Raw genomic sequence first — 18609 nt, 5'->3', positions numbered from 1 at the left:
TAGTTCAAGGGTGCGGGTTGCGGCCCTTGATCCACTCTTTTTTCAAACTGGGTTGGGCTAGTCAATCTAAATCCCTGATCCACTCTTTTTTTCAAACTGGGTTGCAACTTGCGGGGTCGGAAAGTCAATCTAAATCCTGATCCACTCTTTTTTCAAACTGGGTTGGGCTAGTCATCAAGTTCGGGTTCTATCGGGTCCTGTTTGCCCACTTCTTTTTTTTTTTTTTTTTTTTTTTTTTTGGAAAAAAAAAATTTTCTAATTTGTTTTTATATCATTCTATTTCAATTCTTCACATTATATTCTCTCCCAACAATCTTTCTTTTAATTTTTTTCAATAATTTTCTTGTTGATAAGGATTCTCAATCATTTTATGTCTCAGATTTCGAGTGTCACATGTAATGTCTGAGTGACTTTGCAGATTTCTTGTCGATAAGGAATCTCAATAACGGATTTCGAGTACCACGTGTCGATATCTGAGTGACTTTGCAGATTTCTTGTCGATAAGGAATCTCAATAATTTTACGTCTTGGATTTTGAGTGTCACATGTCGATATCTGAGTGACTTCGCAAATTTCTTGTCGATAAGGAATCTCAATAATTTTACGTCTCGAATTTTGAGTGTCACGTGTTGATATCTGAGTGACTTTGCATATTTCTTGTCAATAAGGAATCTCAAAAGAAGTATGTAGTAGGCATTTAAATTTTAATGTTGTTTAAGTTTAATGTTATTTAATGTTGTTTAATATGTTTAATGTTATTTAATGTTGTTTAATATGTTTAATGTTGTTTAATGTTACTTAATGTTATTTAATGTTGTTTAATGACTTATGTAGATATAGGAAAAAAATTGAATTCTTAAAAAAAATTTTAAATTGTAAAAAAAAAAAATCAAATATTATGGCTAGCTGATGTCAGCAAGTAGCCGTTGGATTCAAATTGTTGGACCACCCTGAGCTGGCTGGGTTGGGCTAGCGGGTTGGCCCTTTCATCCTTTTTTGGCCCAGTGGGGCCCACAAGCCATTTGGTCTAGCCCTCAGTTGGAGATGATTTTCGTATCATTTTGAGCTATTTTCAGCCTCATGGCCCTCTGGTTGGATCAGATAGAGATGGCCTTAGCTTCCCAATATCCAAAGAGCAAGAGGGTGATTGCAAAGGTGTAATGGCGTGCATTGGCTGATTTTTTTTTTTAATTCTTTTTTTTTGTCCTTATCATTAAATAAAATTATTATATAATTTTTGGTTAAAATTTAAAGTTTTGAAGCCTTTTTCATTAGTTTTTCTTTTATTTTTTTATTTGATGATTCAATATGGTGTATAACGTCGTTTTTTCTTTGTATGTTCTTAGTTTATTTTTGGTTTTATTTTCTTGTCGTCATTTATTCAGGTAAATTGTGTAAAAGGGTGTGGCAAAGAGTATCTATATACTCTTTGTGTTTTTCTCAATACACACAATGCAAAAGTTGTTCAGTTATGTCTCTCAGATAAAAGAGAGGAAAATCCTAAGCCAAAACACATTAATGCTATCCATTTTATATTGATCGAAGTGAGAGATTTGCTAGCACATTTAAATCGACCACTCCATCATTGGTTGCTAGTGTATCAGTGTGGATACTTTTAGAGGCTCAACACTTGCGGAGCTTCGTGTGATCAACCATGAAGAGGAAGAATGCAAGCATGAAAGGAAAGATTGAATTGTGAGTGATCCAATCACGCGGCATGCACGTGGCTAGAGATTCAAGTAAGTTAATCTCTTTCTTTCTTTGTTTGTTGCTTTATCAATTACAATGAACCAAGTATATAATTGGGATAACATATTGCATGTATTATTTGAATTGAATTAATCCCAATAATATGCTCAAAAACCCAACACAAGTGACGCATACCGAGATCTTGTAATACTTCATCAATATTTATGTAATCGAAGTGTAGTGGATGATGCAAATGCCCATTTTGTCCTTCATAATAATTTTATAACACATGTAGTATGAACATGCACAAAGAGGCTAAGTCTTGTGTTTGTAGCATTTAAGTAATTAAATTGTAATGACTTTACAATTTAGGTCCATTTGCTTGTTTATGCTTTCAAATTACTAAATTGTAATACCCTTGCAATTTAGTTATGTTGTTTGTTTATGTTTTCAGTTTAGCTCTCTAAGCTACCAATGTCATTTCAATATGTAGTGTGTTTTTATTTTGAAATTGATAAAAGTAAGCCCTTTTAGTAGAACACCTTATATCATTTTATGTTTAACCATTAAACATACAAACAAAAAATATGAAAAAATAAAAATAAAATGAGAGTATAAGTGTATTTGCAAGTGGTGGGAGAATGAACCAATTTGACATGGGCTATTACTTTTCTCGTACCCACTGTTTTTTAGGGCTGGATGTAACCTAAATTTTTGCTACCCAAGGAAAGACGATGCCCACCCAAGTGGTGGATATAGCCCCATTTTCCAGTATTGGGGATGAAATTTTTCACTAAGACTTCATATATATGTATAGGAAGCCTTTAAGGGAAGGGGTCCCTATTTTTTTTTTTATAAAAATGAAGATTAGTTGTGGGGTCCACACCACATCAAACTTTAATGATCCGAACCGTCTAATTTTCAAGTTGTACCTCATAGATCATACTTGCAAAATATTAGCCAAATCGGAAATATTTAACACATCTAATTGGGTTTAAAGAAATGAACAAATACTTTGTTATATAAAGAAACAAGGAAATTTGATCTTGATAATTATGACTTACAAAATAGACGGTTCGGATCGTTGAAATTCGATTTTAATGGGGATCCCTTTGCATAAAGGGCATGTATATTTGTGTGTGTGTATATATATATATATAGTAGCCTCGCAGAGTATATATAAAGCCACCATTGAAGATGCTCGAGGACGGTGATGTCATTGTGCGACCGTAGGAGTTCCGAACGAGGCTACAACGTCTAGAACAATAGTGGGAGTCTTTTTATAACCACCAAAAGCCCTGGTCTATGTAGTAGAATAATTCTTCCACTCCTAATGCTTGTAGTTGATGCCGCCCAACATCCCAATAAGACCATGTTTCTTAGCTTTATTCAAAAGCCATTGCAAGTCTATAGATTAGAGCAAAGGTATTTCTTCATAGGGGTGAGCACAGTTCGATTTTGGTCTCGTTTGTATCATACTTCATCAATTCAAAAACTACCGAGCACCGGTTAACTTCGTATCTTCAAGGACCCATTGAAGGATTCATGCTGAGGCACCCCTGCTGAAGTACAAAAGTTCCTCTCCAATCAAGAGACCAATCACAACAGGATACGTGTCAACATTAGAATAAAGCTCTTAAAGTCTCACATCGATCGCAAATGGAAGTGAGTGACTCTCTTCAACTATAAAAAAATAAAAAATAAAAAAAATAAAAAAACCGTTCTCCTACAATTAATCTCTAATGTCATTATTGTATTTAAACTTGTCATTAGAACTCGCTAATGATGATAATGCTTGAACCTATGCATTGTGTACGCTCTTCACTATTAATGAGAATTTCTCTACCTCGTGTAAGTAGCCCAACTTAGGGTGAACCACGTACATTTTGTGTTTGCTTCCATATCTCTATCTCTTTACATATTATCCTTACTAGGTGAACAGAGCAACCTTGTGAAGTCACAACTTAACACTTTACGTTGTTCCAAAAGTCCATCCGATTTTATGCATCAACAAGTCTAGTTTACCGCTCATACTAGAACATATATGGATATCTCTACAATTTGGTTTGGTTTTTAGGTTACATAATTAGTTCTGTATGTCTCAATTTATAGGTTCAATATTATGGTTTGTGTCGTACTAGGTTACATACTTCCCCTTTACTTGTAAAGTGCGTTTGTTGCACCAGACTATTTCGGATTGGACTAGTTTTAGGGACTAAGTTGGACTGCCTTAGACTAAACTATGTTGGACTAACTTAATGAAGCTTTTGGTGCAATGTCAGACTAAGAAGTTGAACTAACAATAATAATAATAATAATTATTATTATTATTATTATTGTATTTTCTTTTCTTTTCTATTAAAAATATCAATATGGAAAAAAGGGCATCTTCTTCACAAATTGTTGGTACTCCTCTGCACCTTGGAAATTGCAGAATTTCCAATATCAAATGCTTAACCCAAATTCGAGAGAAATAAGAAATTGTTCAATTTGATCAAAACCAATTGACATCCCAGAAAACTCATAAATCCAGCCTCTCTTCACAAACCAAACGCAACGAATTCACATAATCCGTCAAATGTTTTGAGACTTCAAAGAACAAAACAAGTAAAGTAAAGTAAAAAAAAAAACAAGGAGAGGGAGAGAGAGAGATTGGTGGTGGTTTGGACTGGTGGTGTGATCTTGCCGAAGTTTGGTGAGTGTAGGACGCGACGCGAAGAAGAAAGCAGGGAAGGACGCACTGCGAAGAAGAATGCAGTGAGGGTCTTTGCAGTCCCATGGTATTTGGGGGTCTCGCTATGACGCTTTAGTGAAAGAGTTAGTGAACGCGAGTCCCCTTCAATCCCATTAAACATAGTCCACTGTGTAACAAACACAAGACTGTACTGATGAGTAGTCTAGTCTCGTCTAGTCCAGTGAAGGTTAGTGAAGGCAAGCAAACATACTCGTAATGGACAAAGAGGCCTTGCTAGTGTTGGAGAACTAAACCAAATTTCAGCTATTGAGTTAAGAGTCACGAATATGGATTAATAAAAGATAGAAATCCTAGAGTTGTGATGATTGAGATTACTAGAGTCAGTTATTTCTCTACATGTTTCAGTTACAAAGTTGTTCTTAATTAGCTAAATAAATTATGATGTATTGTATTAGCTATAAAAGCCATGCACTGTTATATAGTTTTTATATGTGAAAAAATAAAAAAATTTTCACACTAAAAACGTCTCCCTTCTCCACTACACCAAGTTTTAATTAAGATTTCTCCCTTCCTCCTACAACAACTACACAAAGTTTTAATCAAGATTTTTTTTCCCTTCCTCCTGCAACTAGTAGTAGACTAATTGGTGAAAGGCAACAAACGAATTCATTTGATCATGTAGAAAGAATCCCCTTAAATTATACATAAACAAATATAATTAACTAAAGTCTCATTTTTCATCGCCAGTCCAGTTGTTCTTCATCTTGGGACCAGTAGGCCCTTCTTCCCCTAACACTTCATTTGGTAGATTCTCTACGAATTTCTCAAATGCAGATTTGAGCTTTCCAGGCAAAAGTTTCTCCACCTTTTTTAGTTCGTCGGTAATGTCATAACTAAGTTTTGGACCCCATTCCCGACAGTAGTTGAGCCATGGTGGCTCGGAAATAGCGGAGCCCAAATAGTCAGCTGCAATGATTATAGGCTGGCTTCGTCCCGTGTCCAATACCATCTTACTCTTGGCAGCATCATTTCTTATTCCTATTCCTCCAGTGCCTTGCAATACAAGTCCTGGCTTGGCATAAAAAGCATGGCCGTGCAAAGATGCATAGGTCACGGCTTTGTTCCCACCACCATTCTGAAACTCAAGCTCGGAAGCGTCCACCCATATACCCCCGCTGTGCTGCGAGAAGTAGACCTTCCAGAGTTCCCCAGTAAAATTGCTGATTCGTAGGGTCACGTGCTCCCAGTCGCCAACATGTTCACCAATTTTCCCCAGGGAGATATTCAGAAACTCAACTTTGGCCCTGGCGGGGCCATTGAAAGGGTAGAACACCCATATAGCGATGTCAGTAAATGTTGAGCCCAGCATGGGCTTTATATGTGCATAAACCTGAGAGCTGGGTAGATCTCCTTTTTTCACTCTTTCATTGGCGCTTTTGTCGACGGGTAGGTCCAACCAATACGAGCCGTCATTTGAGCCACCTTGGGGAAGATTGGAGCCAGTTGCTTCGATCGCAATGGGGTTTAAATCATCGTCCTTCTTGTACAGAAGGGCCCCATTGGTGAAAAACCAACCCACCGAAGAAGGGAGGTATACTTCTTCAGGATGGAAGTATATAAATGGAGAGTAAGCTTCAAGTAATGCCTCAATTTGAGTTAGGTTAGGCATAGATACTTGGGGATTAGATATGGCGGCGTTTTTCAAACAAGCCACAGTTGACAACCCACCATTTTGTAGAGCAGCTATAAAAGTGCCAGCGGAGACACCCATGGCTTGGGTCCCCCTGTTGCTGGGTCTGAGGCTAAAGACATTGAATCCATTGGCATCGCTGGCGGTACCTGGTCCCCAGATCCACGAGTCGGCCTCGCACTCGTCAGTGAGGCTGGAACGAACGCACCTGATTTTATCGAGGGATGGCTTCTCCGGAGAGCTAGTGACAACAAGGCCTATGGCTTTATAACCATCTGAGGCGGTGGGTAACCAGACATAGCCATTGCCATCTTTCTTGATGTTCAAGAACTCACTGCTCCAAACGAGAGTGAAATCAACTGGTTGCCGCAGCAAGGGCGAAGAAGGGTCATCGTCGTTGTCTTTTGTCTGTTTAGCAGCAAGGGCCCATCCGCAAAGGGGTTTGTTGTTGGGTTGGCTGTAGCAGCCAAGCATGTAGAATCCTTGGGGTAGGGGTGAAGGTTCGAAGAAGCTTGCCCCAAGGTTGCCTGGTCCCCCCTCATGAGTAGCCCAAACTTTGTTGAAAGACGATATTTGACACACTAGTAATCCTCCCAGATCGATCATTCCACTTGCGAACCCATTACCTAATAAAATATGATCCATATATATCATGTTCATGTACACCAGTAAATATAGATTAATTGGCATTACCACTGGAAAGTATATTATATAAAACTCAGAAATTACAACAACAACAAAGTCTTGGGGTATATATAATACGTAGGCATGTGTGTGTGCGTGCGTGTAGAGATATAATATATATGGTTCAAGCTTTAACTGGATACTAAGTTTATACTGCAAATGCATTTGAAGAGAGTACCGATTGCAAATCATCATTGCAACACATATCAGAACTGCCTAAATAGCTAGAGAGATGAACAAGTACGTACCAGGAGGCCAGCTAGGTAATGGAGAGGGAAGCTTGAACGTGGTTTCGATAGGCAAAGCTTTGGTTTTCTTGAAAACACTCGTTGCTGAAGGTGAGAGGGAAAGGCAATTTCCCATTGTTGAGGTCTTAAAAGAAATTAAGATTAAATCTCTATAACCAAATTAATGATATAGATAATCTTCATGGGATGGAAGTTTGAAGCACAATAAGTTCAGCAGACGGAACGAGAAGCATATTCTGTTTCAATTGAAGGGGGATGAAAAAATGATGCAAAGAAGAGTGGGGATAAAAGGGCCGGCCCTTCCCTTGGATGTAACGTGCAAGCAAGCCAATGTGGCCACATAAATGCTTCTAAACATCGTTCAACTTGTCTTGTACACCCAAAGTTGCTTCCTTAGGGGAAAAATATTGTCGTGTACTATGCAACTTCTCATCTCCGTTGGCATTACAAATGGTCATGCCAACCCTACCACAAATAATGATGATACTCAAAAGATAAGATCAACTCATTGTAATTTTGGATGGAAGAATTTATTATTATTCTTTTTTCTTAAAAGGGGACTAATTGGTGGCTTCGGTTTGTCAATCCATCATTTCAGGGGCTGAGAAGACTCACAGAGAGATTTTAACCTCTACCCGACCACCATCGTGTGATTCATCATAATCAGGAATCAAACCCAGAACGTGTCGTGTGAAATATAGGCCTAAAATTCATCACTATTTGGACATACAAAGAGGTCGTTTGATAACTGACACACCTCAACCTAGATTGAGGCATGCTGGTTGTCACGTGAGGGTGACGTAGCCATGTGCACAGTGCATAAGCAATAGAGATATAAGGAAATGCGAATGAATAAAAAATCATACTACTAAAAGTACTAGCTAAAATAAGGTGCTAGTGTGAGATTAAGTGTGAAATACACAATTAGAGTATAAATAGCCTAAGTGCAGTCCGACTGGACAAGTACTAATTATACAACACCCTAAAGTGATCCTACATTTATGATGTTCTGTCAGAACCACCGTCGAAATCCCCGTGAGTCACCAAAGCAGTTCTACCTAAAACTTGGAGGGGAGCAAAACAGAAAGTGTGAGTGGGCAAAAAAAAAGCTTTTCAAATTCATTTCATTTATTAAAAGCACTAAACCCTCGCCGTAAAACCTGTATAATTTCCCAGAAAAATAATATATGCTATATCAGAAATCATGCTCAGGAGGAAAATTCATAGAAATATACCATGCCAAAGTATCTCGAAGAAATGCTATAAGTAATCCAGTTAAAATATATCAATGCCCGATATCATATCAGCCGGATCCACCTAACGTGACCTGCCCGGTTAAGTCTATAACTCATAACCAATCTCAATCATATCAAATCCTGCACACGAGTCGGAACCACCTAAACTGGTCTGTATGACAAGACTAGGTGTAAAATAAATATGCTCTAGTGTTACGATCACGTGAAGACTGTACGAATGATCGCGGGTCACCTACGAGTCGGAACCACCTATAATGGTCTATACGACAAGTCTGTGCACCTAACTTGGATCCAAGGTGAGCATATGGTGCGGAAGGTGAACATCACGTGAAGGACTGTGTCCTAATTCTGGGCGGGAGCACTAACACTGAGGTGCAGGTTTATGAGCTCTCAATGCATCACATCATATCTCGCATAACTAAAGCAATCTCATATCTATAATTTATGAACTTACCTAGCACTTACCTGTGTGTCCGCAGCACCAATCATAAATATATGCAACTACTAATGCATAAATAAAATAGGTAGATACTTTGCATGGCATTTCAAAATGTATAATCATTCAAATTCATTTTTTGGGAAAAATCTCAAGTATATAGGTATATACAGAAAACCAAAAGCCCACTCACTGGTATGTCGAAGGGTCGTAGCCCCCGAGCCTTGATTGATGGCGCTTGTTCTCTGGATAGGTCTCACCTATATGCGAAATAACTAAATAAACGTTAATTAAAGCACACAACCAAAATTAGCTAATAACTTCACATACAATGCTCAAATGGGATGTTTGAATATACCAACGTGATCTACTCAACCTCATGAACATCCTCATATTTTTAAAATAATTTTTGGACCACCCACGCGCCGCCATGCACTGGTAAGGGCATGGCCAGACGCTCCCCCACAAGTGGCCAAACCCTAACTGAGCCTAACGGCCGTTAGGAATATTCCGTTAAAACCTTAATAAAAGTTAACGGCGTTACCTGATGCCGTTAGAATATTCCGTCAGACTTGACGGAATATTCTCCTTTGTCTTCCTTGGTTCGCCGGTGCCGTTGCGATCGCCGGTTTCTGGAAAATATTCAAACCTCCATTTCTTACTCACTTTTGCACCAAAATCCATGAAATTTGTCTCAAAATGAAGCTTAGAATGAGTAGAACACATTCTTACCACTTTCAAGCCTTGAAATCCACGGGATCTGGCTGAGAAACCTTGATAATCTGGCTAAATTTTGAAACTCGTCAAACTAAGCTTCCCGATGTCCAAAGCACTCCAACTTTCTTCCCCAAGCTTCGTGAAGATGTTCTAAAGCTTCTTAGGACCTCAAAACTCCTTGAAAAGTCCACAATTATGATCACATGAATAGTGCTCAAAATCGGGGTTCTTGGTTTCTTGGGAAAACGAAGGCTTCACGTCCAATGACAGGTATAGATGGGTTCCTAAGCTCATAAGGAACACGAAAATGGCTTCCAAAACCTCGATGTGTGCCTGAATTGATTGGTTCATGAGTTGACCGTACAATTGTACGGATAATGGATGAAAACTGAGAGAGGGAGGACATAGAAAGGTCAACGGGTAAGGGTATGGATGTGTGTGAGTGTGTGTGGTCCTAGTTGGCAACAAAACAACCAACCACAAACTAGGAAAAATTTAGTTCTAGTTGGGTCCAAACAATTAGGACTTAACATGAATTTGGACCACAACCCAAACATATCACCCACAACACCAACTAACGTCCAAGGGCAATTTAGTCATTTCACGCCATCGATAAAAAAATAATTCGGGACGGGCTATGACAATAACCATATCCTTTTACGTTTTTTTTTTTCATTTTTTTTAAATTGAAAATTTTTTTGGTAACTAATTTTAGTTAAAAAAATGAAAAATACTCTTTTAGAGTGTGCAAAATTTGGATTTCAATTTTCAGCTTTCATTTTCTTTTATAAAAAACCCAAAACTAGTTACCAAAAAAAATTTCATTTAAATAAAAAATAAAAAAGTTATTGTAAACACGAAATTTTCTGAAACGAAAGAGACAAGAACAACGTGCACAAACAAATATTTGTATTTGATGATTTTGGGTTACCATCTCTCTCTATTTTGATCCTCTGATTCGATCTCCGTAAGGTATTGATTTGTGGATGTTTTGTTGATCCAAGGGTCGTCGAGGCTTGATCTTGGATGAACTGTTGAAAGTTTCTTCAAAGGGTCGTGGGCTTGATCTTTGAAGGTGGATTTGAGCGGATCTTCAAGGAGCCGTTGGGACTTGATCTTGAGGATGAGTGTTTCTTCAAGGGCCGTTGAGGCTTGATCTTGAATAATGGTGATGAACGGATCTTCAAGGGCTTTTTGGGCTTGATCTTGAAGAATAGTGATGAACGGATCTTCAAGGGCTTTTGGGCTTGATCTTGAAGAACGGTTGGATGTGTGGATTTGTCGACGTTGTTGATCCAAAGGGCCGTTGGGGCTTGATCTTGGATGAACGGATGATGAACAATGGTGCTTTCTTCAAGGACCGTCGGGGCTTGATCTTGAATTGGTGGAAGTTCTTCAAGGGCCTTTGGGGCTTGATCTTGAATTGGTGGATGGTTGATCCAAGGGCCGTCGGGGCTTGATCTTGGAAGAACGATGAACGAGGAACGAAGAACACTTTCTTCAAGGGCCGTCGGGGCTTTGATCTTGAATTGGTGGATGATTGTTGATCCAAAGGGCCGTTGGGGCTTGATCTTGGAAGAACGATGAACGAAGAACGAAGAACACTTTCTTTAAGGGCCGTCGGGGCTTGATTTTGGAAGAACGATGAACGAAGAACGAAGAACGCTTTCTTGATTCTTCGGGAACCTGGATGCTTGAGAGCTTCGGAGTTTCAGAGCTTCAAAGCTTCAAGAATTTTGCCTAATGATTTTGGTTCCTCCTCTAATGAATGAATTAGCCTTCTATTTATAGAAATTTCCAAGGCCTAATTTTGAATATAATATTCCAGATGAAATAAGTCGTTTCTGCCAGGTGTTGACACGTGTCCTGTTTGATGACTTTTCCAACTTATTTTGATTTTTTGTTTAGACACACGCTATGTGTAAATTTATGTAATACATGAGCGTTGAAATTTTGATTTATCGGTCAACATTTATTTACCGAAATTTCGATGTCTACAAATGCCCCCACTTCAAGACGCATTGCATACATGTGCTTGTCGCGTGTAGGAGATGCGTTTTGAAGTCCCTTAATGTAGATGTCGATCTAAGGGCCATCGAGGCTTGATCTTGAATTGGGCTGGAGATTTCTTCAAGGGCCGTCAAGGCTTGATCTTGAATTTGTTTGGAATTTCTTCAAGGGCCGTCGAGGCTTGATCTTGAAGGTTGAAATTGGACCACAAGGAGCTTCATGTGGTAGATGATCTTTGGCTTGGGTAGTGAATGAATCAGCACGTATTTGTTTTTTGCGCTTTGTTGACTTTCTACAGCTTTGATCTTGAACTGGGTTGGAGGATTTTCTAGATTCCTCCAATTGTTGATTTTCCACAGCTTATTCTTGAACTAGGTTTTGATTCAAGAGTGGTAGACACTTGATCTTGAATTGGACTTGTGATTTCTTCAAGGCCGTCAAGGCTTGATCTTGAATTTGGCTGGAAACTTCTTCAAAGGCCGTTGAGGCTTGATTCTTGAAGGTTGACTCGAACACATGACAAGCATGCACGAGGTGAAGGTGACGACTTGTTGCTCTGTTCAATCTTTCTAATTCACACCTGAGCAATTTGGTCAACGGTATGATCTTCAAGATTGATGGGCTCTTCTTCCAGTTGGTAACTTGATCTTTAAGGATTTGATTCAAGGGTGGTGAATCGACACGTGCAACTCACAACGCCTAGTAAGCCGACCCAAGAATTTGAGGGTCAAATCGAATTCACCGTCCAGAATGATTGCAACCCTGATGATACGAGATACTTTTGATTTTGAAGAAGTAGCGGATAACTCAGCACGTGCTTTGTTGCACTTGTCTCCATATGCTTCAAGGTATCATTTTCATTTCCTTTATCTGTTCCTCAGGTAGATGTGGCATCTTCTCGAGTTCCTCATCTCAGACTCCTTCTGTTGAGTTGACTGTGCATGCTGCATTCTTCTCTGCTTATTTCTTCTGCATGTTGTCTCCACGTGCTGCAAGGTATCATTTTCACTTGCCTTATCTGTTCTTCAGGCAGATGTGGCAGCTTCTTTGGAAGTACAGCAGCAGTGGGAGACGAGTACTCAAGAGTAGTGCTAGGTAGGTAATCAGGGAAGGGTTCCCAGCAGTCGGTTCCTTACCCGAGTTTGAGTGGAAGTTCCGGCATATTGTTTTCTTTATCATTGTCTTTGTAGGTAGGAACAAGGACAAAGGAAAGGACAGGGAGAACGCATGATATGAGATACTCTTGCTTTCTACCCTGGTGATATGAGATACTTTTGCTTTGGAGTCATTGGCTTGCAGAGGTACCCCAAGGAATAAGGAACACTAAGTGACCCGAGAGGCTTCGTTGGGAAGGCATTCTCGGAGATGAAGAAAGGTTCTATAGGTCTGCCCTGCTATGAAGGGTGAAGGTGGACATTTATATGGATTAATAACCGGTACTGTTCTTTCACTCTTGTCGACAACCGTTGGATGATTGAACAGTAAACTTCACGTGTTTTCTCCTTCACCGAAAATCTTCGTCAAATTGCCCGTGATTTGTGCAAAGTTGAGTGTGCATATGACAGGTGTTGACGCGGCTGAAAAAGACTGGCGCCTCTTCAATATCTGGGATCGACGCTTCGACAAATTGCCCGTGATTTCCGCAAAGCTGAGTTTGCGCGTGACGGGTGCTGACGAGGCTGAAAAAGACTGGCGCCTCTTCGATATCTGGGATTGGCGCTTTAACAAATTGCCCGTGATTTCCGCAAAGCTGAGTTTGCGCGTGACGGGTGCTAACGCTTCTGGAAAAGCAAGATGCTTCTCCGATTTTTGAGCTTGCCTCCTTGATTTTTTGAATTGGCCTCTTCGAATTCTGAGCTCGCTTCTTCAATCTCTGAAATCCCGTCGAGTGTTGATTTTTATAGAGGCATGCAGTTCGTTTCAAAGCACACTTGAATTTTTTTTTTTTGCTTGTAGAAAACTCCCTTCGTGCACTTATAAGATCTTGATTTTGTCCGACTTCTTATTTCTTCAACACCTTTGAAAATGTCTGGACCCTCCGACCGTCGTTTTGATTTGAACCTTGGTGAAGAGGCAGCCCCGTCTTCTCCAGATAACATATGGCACCCATCCTTCATATCCTCTACTGGTCCTCTTACCGTTGGGGATTCGATGATGAAGAATGATATGACCGCTACGGTGGTGGCTCGGAACCTTGTCACTCCCAAAGATAACAGACTACTTTCCAAGCGGTCTGATGAGTTGGCTGTTAAGGATTCTGTGGCTCTTAATGTGCAGGTTCTGTGTCTAATATGGCCCAATGCCTATTTGCTCGAACCCGTCAAGTTGAATCATTGGCGGCTGAAGTGATGAGTCTCAAACAGGATATTAGAGGGCTCAAGCATGAGAATAAACAGTTGCACAAGCTTGCACATAACTATGCTACAAACATGAAGAGGAAGATTTGCCAGATGCAGGAATCTGAAGGTCAGATTTTACTTGGTCATCAGAGGTTTGTGGGTTTGTTCCAACAGCATTTACCTTCGTCTTCTGGGGCTGTACCGCGTAATGAAGCCTCAAATGATCAACCTTCGGTGCCTTCTCTTCCTAGGGTTCCGCCGAGTGGTGTGGCTTCAAACAGTCAACCTCCGGCGCCTCTCATTTTTGGGGCTCTGCCGAGTGGTGAGGCGCCACCTGATCGTCCTTGAAAATCCCCTCTTGTAAATTTGATTTGATTTGATTTTTTTTTAAAAGGTATGTATAATGCAAATTTATGTAAAATTTCCAGAAAAATAAATGAAATGGACTTCTATTTCTCTCAATGCTTTTTTTTTTTTTTTTTGCTTTCTGTGGTGCTCACACCATCACCACTAACTAGATGATGGCCACCATAATCATACCGCACCATGACCCTTTCTCTTGTTTTTTATTTTTTATTTTTTATATACAATGCTTTTGGTGCCACGTACATATATATAATACATACCAACCATATACACACACCCACCTTTTTCTTTTGCTTTTCGGTGGTGTTCACATCCACCATTCTTTTTATTTTTTTATTATATATAGTCTTTTTCTTTCTTTTGACTGGCACTACCACTACTATTCCTTTCTCATTTTTTATTTATTATTTTTTTTTTCTTTTTGCTAGCACTACCACTACCACTCAATTTTTTTTCTTTTTTTTTCTTTTTGCTCGCACATGGTGCCAGATGCACCATCCATTTATATTATTTATTTATTATTATTTTTATTATTTATTTATTTTTTATTTGTTATTTTTTTTATTATTATTATTTTTTAATATATATTTTTTTTGTATAAATTTGGGTTCTGGGCGAGAAGGAAAGCACGGGTCTCGCCAGGAGGTGAGGAAGAGTTGGAAGTCGGATCAGGTCATGGAGTCCGATGCCGATTTAGGCACGAGATGAGCGAATTCAGGTGGGGCGATGGAGGTCCACGAAGTACCGGCTCTGCCACATGGAAGAGCCCGATTGGACAAGAACGACGTCGATGAACTCGTAGCTCCCGGAGGTGACGTTGTCGGAGGAGGTCCATTTCGTCTTGCAGATCGCCGCATTGTGTCCCAATCCCCTTAGAAACAACATCACGCTCCGCCGCAGAGCCGACCTGCTGCTGCTGCCGCCATTGGATCTCAAACACGCGAACGCCTCCTCCGCCTGGGAAACGTAAGAATGGAGCAGCATCAGGTACGAGTCCGCATTTCCAGAAACGGCCATGGACCTAAGGACGGAGTCGATCACGTCCGCGTCAGAGGCCGAGTCGACTCGGTCCGAGTCGGACTCGTTGTCGGGAAAACCAGCGGTGGACGACTCGTCGTCTTGGAGGAAGCGATGGACGAGCTCGGAAAGGTAGGGGGAGTTGTAGTCGCCGGAGTGCTCGCTTCCGCTGCTGACATCACTGAGTCCGGAGCTGTATCCGCCGACTAGTCGCTCTTTCACCCGATCGTCGAGCAGGTAAGTGACCCTCTTCGATCTGGTTCTAACAAAACCAGCCATTATTGATTAAACAGTTAATCGAACTCGAAACCTTGGAAGAGTGATTAACTTGCTTTCGAAAAGTATGAGCAGGGGAGGATCTGGGCGACAAGGCTCTGGTTGTTGAATAGAATGACATTGTCCTGCCGTTTTGGGATCGAAGACGATGGAAGCAGAATGGGCCTTTGCGCCGCCAACGATATCAATCGATCTATTGACTTCTGGGCTTGTGAAATGGAGGGAGGCCTGCGATTGCTGGTGTCCTTGCTGAAGTGGACGCCGGTGTTGCCGCAGCCGAACTCCCTCGCCAGGAATGAGTTGTTCTTCATTACGATCTCCCAAATCAGTTGTCCCGGAACGGTAGCCATCGCACCTAGATTCTGTCTTGTAGTTGCAGAGTGACTGAGTGAGAGAGGAGGCAGCACCATGGGTTTCAGCCGCATAGTGAAGAAAAGTTTTAGGCCCAAAAGCAAGACTTATCATTTCTTTCTCCTCATGGTCTTGTATCAGAAGCAGGCTGGGTCCAAATTTTGAATCCTTGAGAACTCAGTTCTTCTAGCTTCGTAGGAATCCATGGCGGATGGAGAAGTTGGGTTGGCAAAGAAAATAGTTGGGCTTATTGGAATTAGAAAGATGGGCCGCCCCCCGCCCTTTTTTTTTCACAAAGAAAATGTTTGTATTTGTAATAAAAAATAGACTCTCAATAGTCAAATATTCAATAAAATCTTATTTTTTATTTTGATGTGACTGAACTCGAAATTGAATGCTCGAGCTGCCTACGTACCCTTCCAAAGAAAAAGATCAAGTCAAAACGTAGTTCAAATACAGATTTTTTTTATTTTTTTTATTTTATTTATTTTTTGTGTTGTACGCAGTTTATGCTCTTGCGAGCCAGGAGCTTCATGCCATGCAGTTTTGACTTGTGCAAGCAAGGAGAATTTGGTGCCGTTTGCAGTTTCAACTCGTGCAGGCAAGGAGCATGTTGTGTCGCCTTTTAAACCCGTGCAGACCAGGAGCGTTGATGTTGCCTTTTATGCTCGTGCAGACCAGGAGCTTTGATGTTGCCTTTTATGCTCGTGCAGACTAGGAGCTTTGTGTGTCCTGCAATTTAGGCTCTTGTGGGCAAGGAGCTTTGTGAATTTGTCAAACGATCCTGGAGAGGCATTCCTTGCAATTTTCATAGCAAGGAGTCTTGACCGAGTGATTGAAGAAGTCTTCAGGAAAGAAATCGCGCATCGTGATGGGGATGGACGATCTATGTGTCGAAATTTCATCATCTTTAACACGTTCACGTTGCTTTGAAGGTTGACAAGAGCTGCTTTGCCCCCTTTCCGATTGGCGGACTTGTGGAGGAGACATACGCTTCTTGTGCAATTTCTTAAGAGTGACTTGAGTCCATCCTTCAACTTTGCTTGTCTTGGAGGATGCCCCCAGCGGTTGAGGTAAAAACCTTGAGTCGGAAGAGCCAGAAGTGATGGTGGTGTAGTTTGACTTCACCACATCGTCAAGATCTAGCTCGATGATTCCTTTCTGAGCCAGCTTCACGATGAGATCTTTTAGCACGAAGCTCTTTTCTGTCGGATGACTGATAAAGTGGTGGAATTTACAGTATCTTGGACTGTCGGTATGATTCATCTCTTCCGGCCGTCTGCACTCAGGCAAACCGATCACATTCTTGTCAAACAGGTCATCTAGCATGGCAACCACATCAGAGTCGGGGAATGGATAAGTCTTCTCCTCAAGCTCCTTCAAAGTGCGTCTACGCATCTCTTGATCACGAAAAGCTTCGGTTTGAATCGCCTTGCCTCGTGTAGGGATTTTGACGGGAGTCGTGTTGACCGTCATTGCTTCTTTGGTGGATTTCGACGCAGCATTCTCCACCTTTGTCTTAAGAACTTTGTCAATCTTGTAGTCAGAGATCGATTATTTCTTCCCATGATGGGCGATGCTTAACTCCATGTCATGGGCGCGGGTGGCTAGCTCTTCGAAGGTCTGTGGTTTGATGCCTTGAAGGATGTATTGCAAACCCCATTGCATACCTTGGACGCACATCTCGATTGAAGAGGTCTCTGAGAGCCTGTCTTTGCAGTCGAGGCTTAGAGTGCGCCATCTGTTGATGTAGTCAATGACTGGCTCATCTTTCCATTACTTTGTGCTCGTTAGCTCTAGCATGCTCACAGTGCGGCGAGTATTGTAGAAGCGGTTGAGGAATTCCCGCTCCAATTGCTCTCAGCTGTTGATGGACTCAGGCTCTAGGTCCGTGTACCACTCAAAGGCGTTTCCTTTCAGCGAGCGCACAAACTGCTTGACGAGGTAGTCCCCTTCGGTCCCTGCGTTGTTGCAAGTTTCAACAAAGTGGGCAACGTGTTGTTTCGGGTTTCCTTTTCCATCAAACTGCATGAACTTTGGTGGTTGATAACCCCTTGGCATCTTCAGGGCATCAATCTTCTTGGAGTAGGGTTTCGAGTAGAACAAGGAGGTATGTGAGCTCCCTTCGTACTGTGCCTTGATGGTGTTGGTGATCATCTCTTGCAGCTGCTGGATAGAAAGAGATCTCATGAGTGCCGCTGCTTGGTCTGGCTCCGGCTTCACATCGATTCTCTCCACCGTAGGCTCATCTTCTGGGTTAGGGTTCTCACCGTCCTGTGGCTCCAATTGGCTGACGAGTGCAGCGATTTGCAAGTCTTTTTCTTCCACAATCCGTGTTAGTCTTGCGATCGCTTCATTCATTTGAGCCAGTTGTTCTTTGATGGAGGTAACGCCGATGGTCATGACTTGTGCAACCAATGGACATGACTTTCCTTTAGACATCCAGGATGCTGACAAAGAACGTTGTTGGCTGCTTTGGGACGTCATCTTGTGTGCCTCAACGGCATGCTTTGATGCCCCCAGCGAGGTTAGGTTGATGATGGGCTTGCGTCTTTGATGCTCCACTTGCTCCCTCAGCGGCACTGACTTTGAAGTGGCATGTTGAGGAGTGGTTGTGGCGCCAATGGATGCTCTGTTCGTGGTGGAAGTGCTCAGGCTTCTTCCTTTTGTGAGAACGGCTTGTCCTTTGCTTGATGCCATTGACTTTGAGGTGTGTTTGGATTCCTTGAATGGAGAAAGAGATGAGAGGTAGAGATGGTCCCACTGGGCGTGCCAAATTTGTAAACACGAAATTTTCTGAAACGAAAGAGACAAGAACAACGTGCACAAACAAATA

General features: G+C 41.2%; 2 protein-coding genes across 2 annotated transcripts; both read right to left on the bottom strand.

The window, feature by feature from the left end:
* Nucleotides 1-5030: 5030 nt before the first annotated feature.
* LOC139197286 (hypothetical protein At1g04090-like) lies at nt 5031-7346 on the bottom strand. The gene is made up of 2 exons (XM_070824271.1): nt 7006-7346; nt 5031-6699 (listed from the first exon to the last, which is right to left on the bottom strand). The coding sequence occupies exons 1-2, from the start codon at nt 7118-7120 to the stop codon at nt 5114-5116; spliced, it is 1701 nt and encodes a 566-aa protein (XP_070680372.1). The 5' UTR covers nt 7121-7346; the 3' UTR covers nt 5031-5113.
* A 7482-nt stretch (nt 7347-14828) lies between these two features.
* LOC103438351 (uncharacterized) lies at nt 14829-15480 on the bottom strand. Its single transcript, XM_008376899.4, has one exon. It carries the CDS (start codon nt 15423-15425, stop codon nt 14844-14846), a length of 582 nt encoding a protein of 193 aa, XP_008375121.2. The 5' UTR covers nt 15426-15480; the 3' UTR covers nt 14829-14843.
* Between the last annotated feature and the right edge of the window lie 3129 nt (nt 15481-18609).

Source organism: Malus domestica, chromosome 07 (genome assembly GCF_042453785.1).
Source record: "Malus domestica chromosome 07, GDT2T_hap1".
Lineage (NCBI taxonomy): Eukaryota > Viridiplantae > Streptophyta > Magnoliopsida > Rosales > Rosaceae > Malus > Malus domestica.
Note: the sequence above shows the minus strand (reverse complement) of the source record. Positions and strands in the feature narration are given on the sequence as shown.

Coding starts and splice junctions, on each gene's coding strand:
- LOC139197286 (XM_070824271.1), bottom strand. CDS start 7,120: ATGGGAAATTGCCTTTCCCTCTCACCTTCAGCAACGAGTGTTTTCAAG. Junction 6,700..7,005: donor ATTACCTAGCTGGCCTCCTG/GTACGTACTTGT, acceptor ATATTTTATTAG/GTAATGGGTTCGCAAGTGGA.
- LOC103438351 (XM_008376899.4), bottom strand. CDS start 15,425: ATGGCTGGTTTTGTTAGAACCAGATCGAAGAGGGTCACTTACCTGCTC.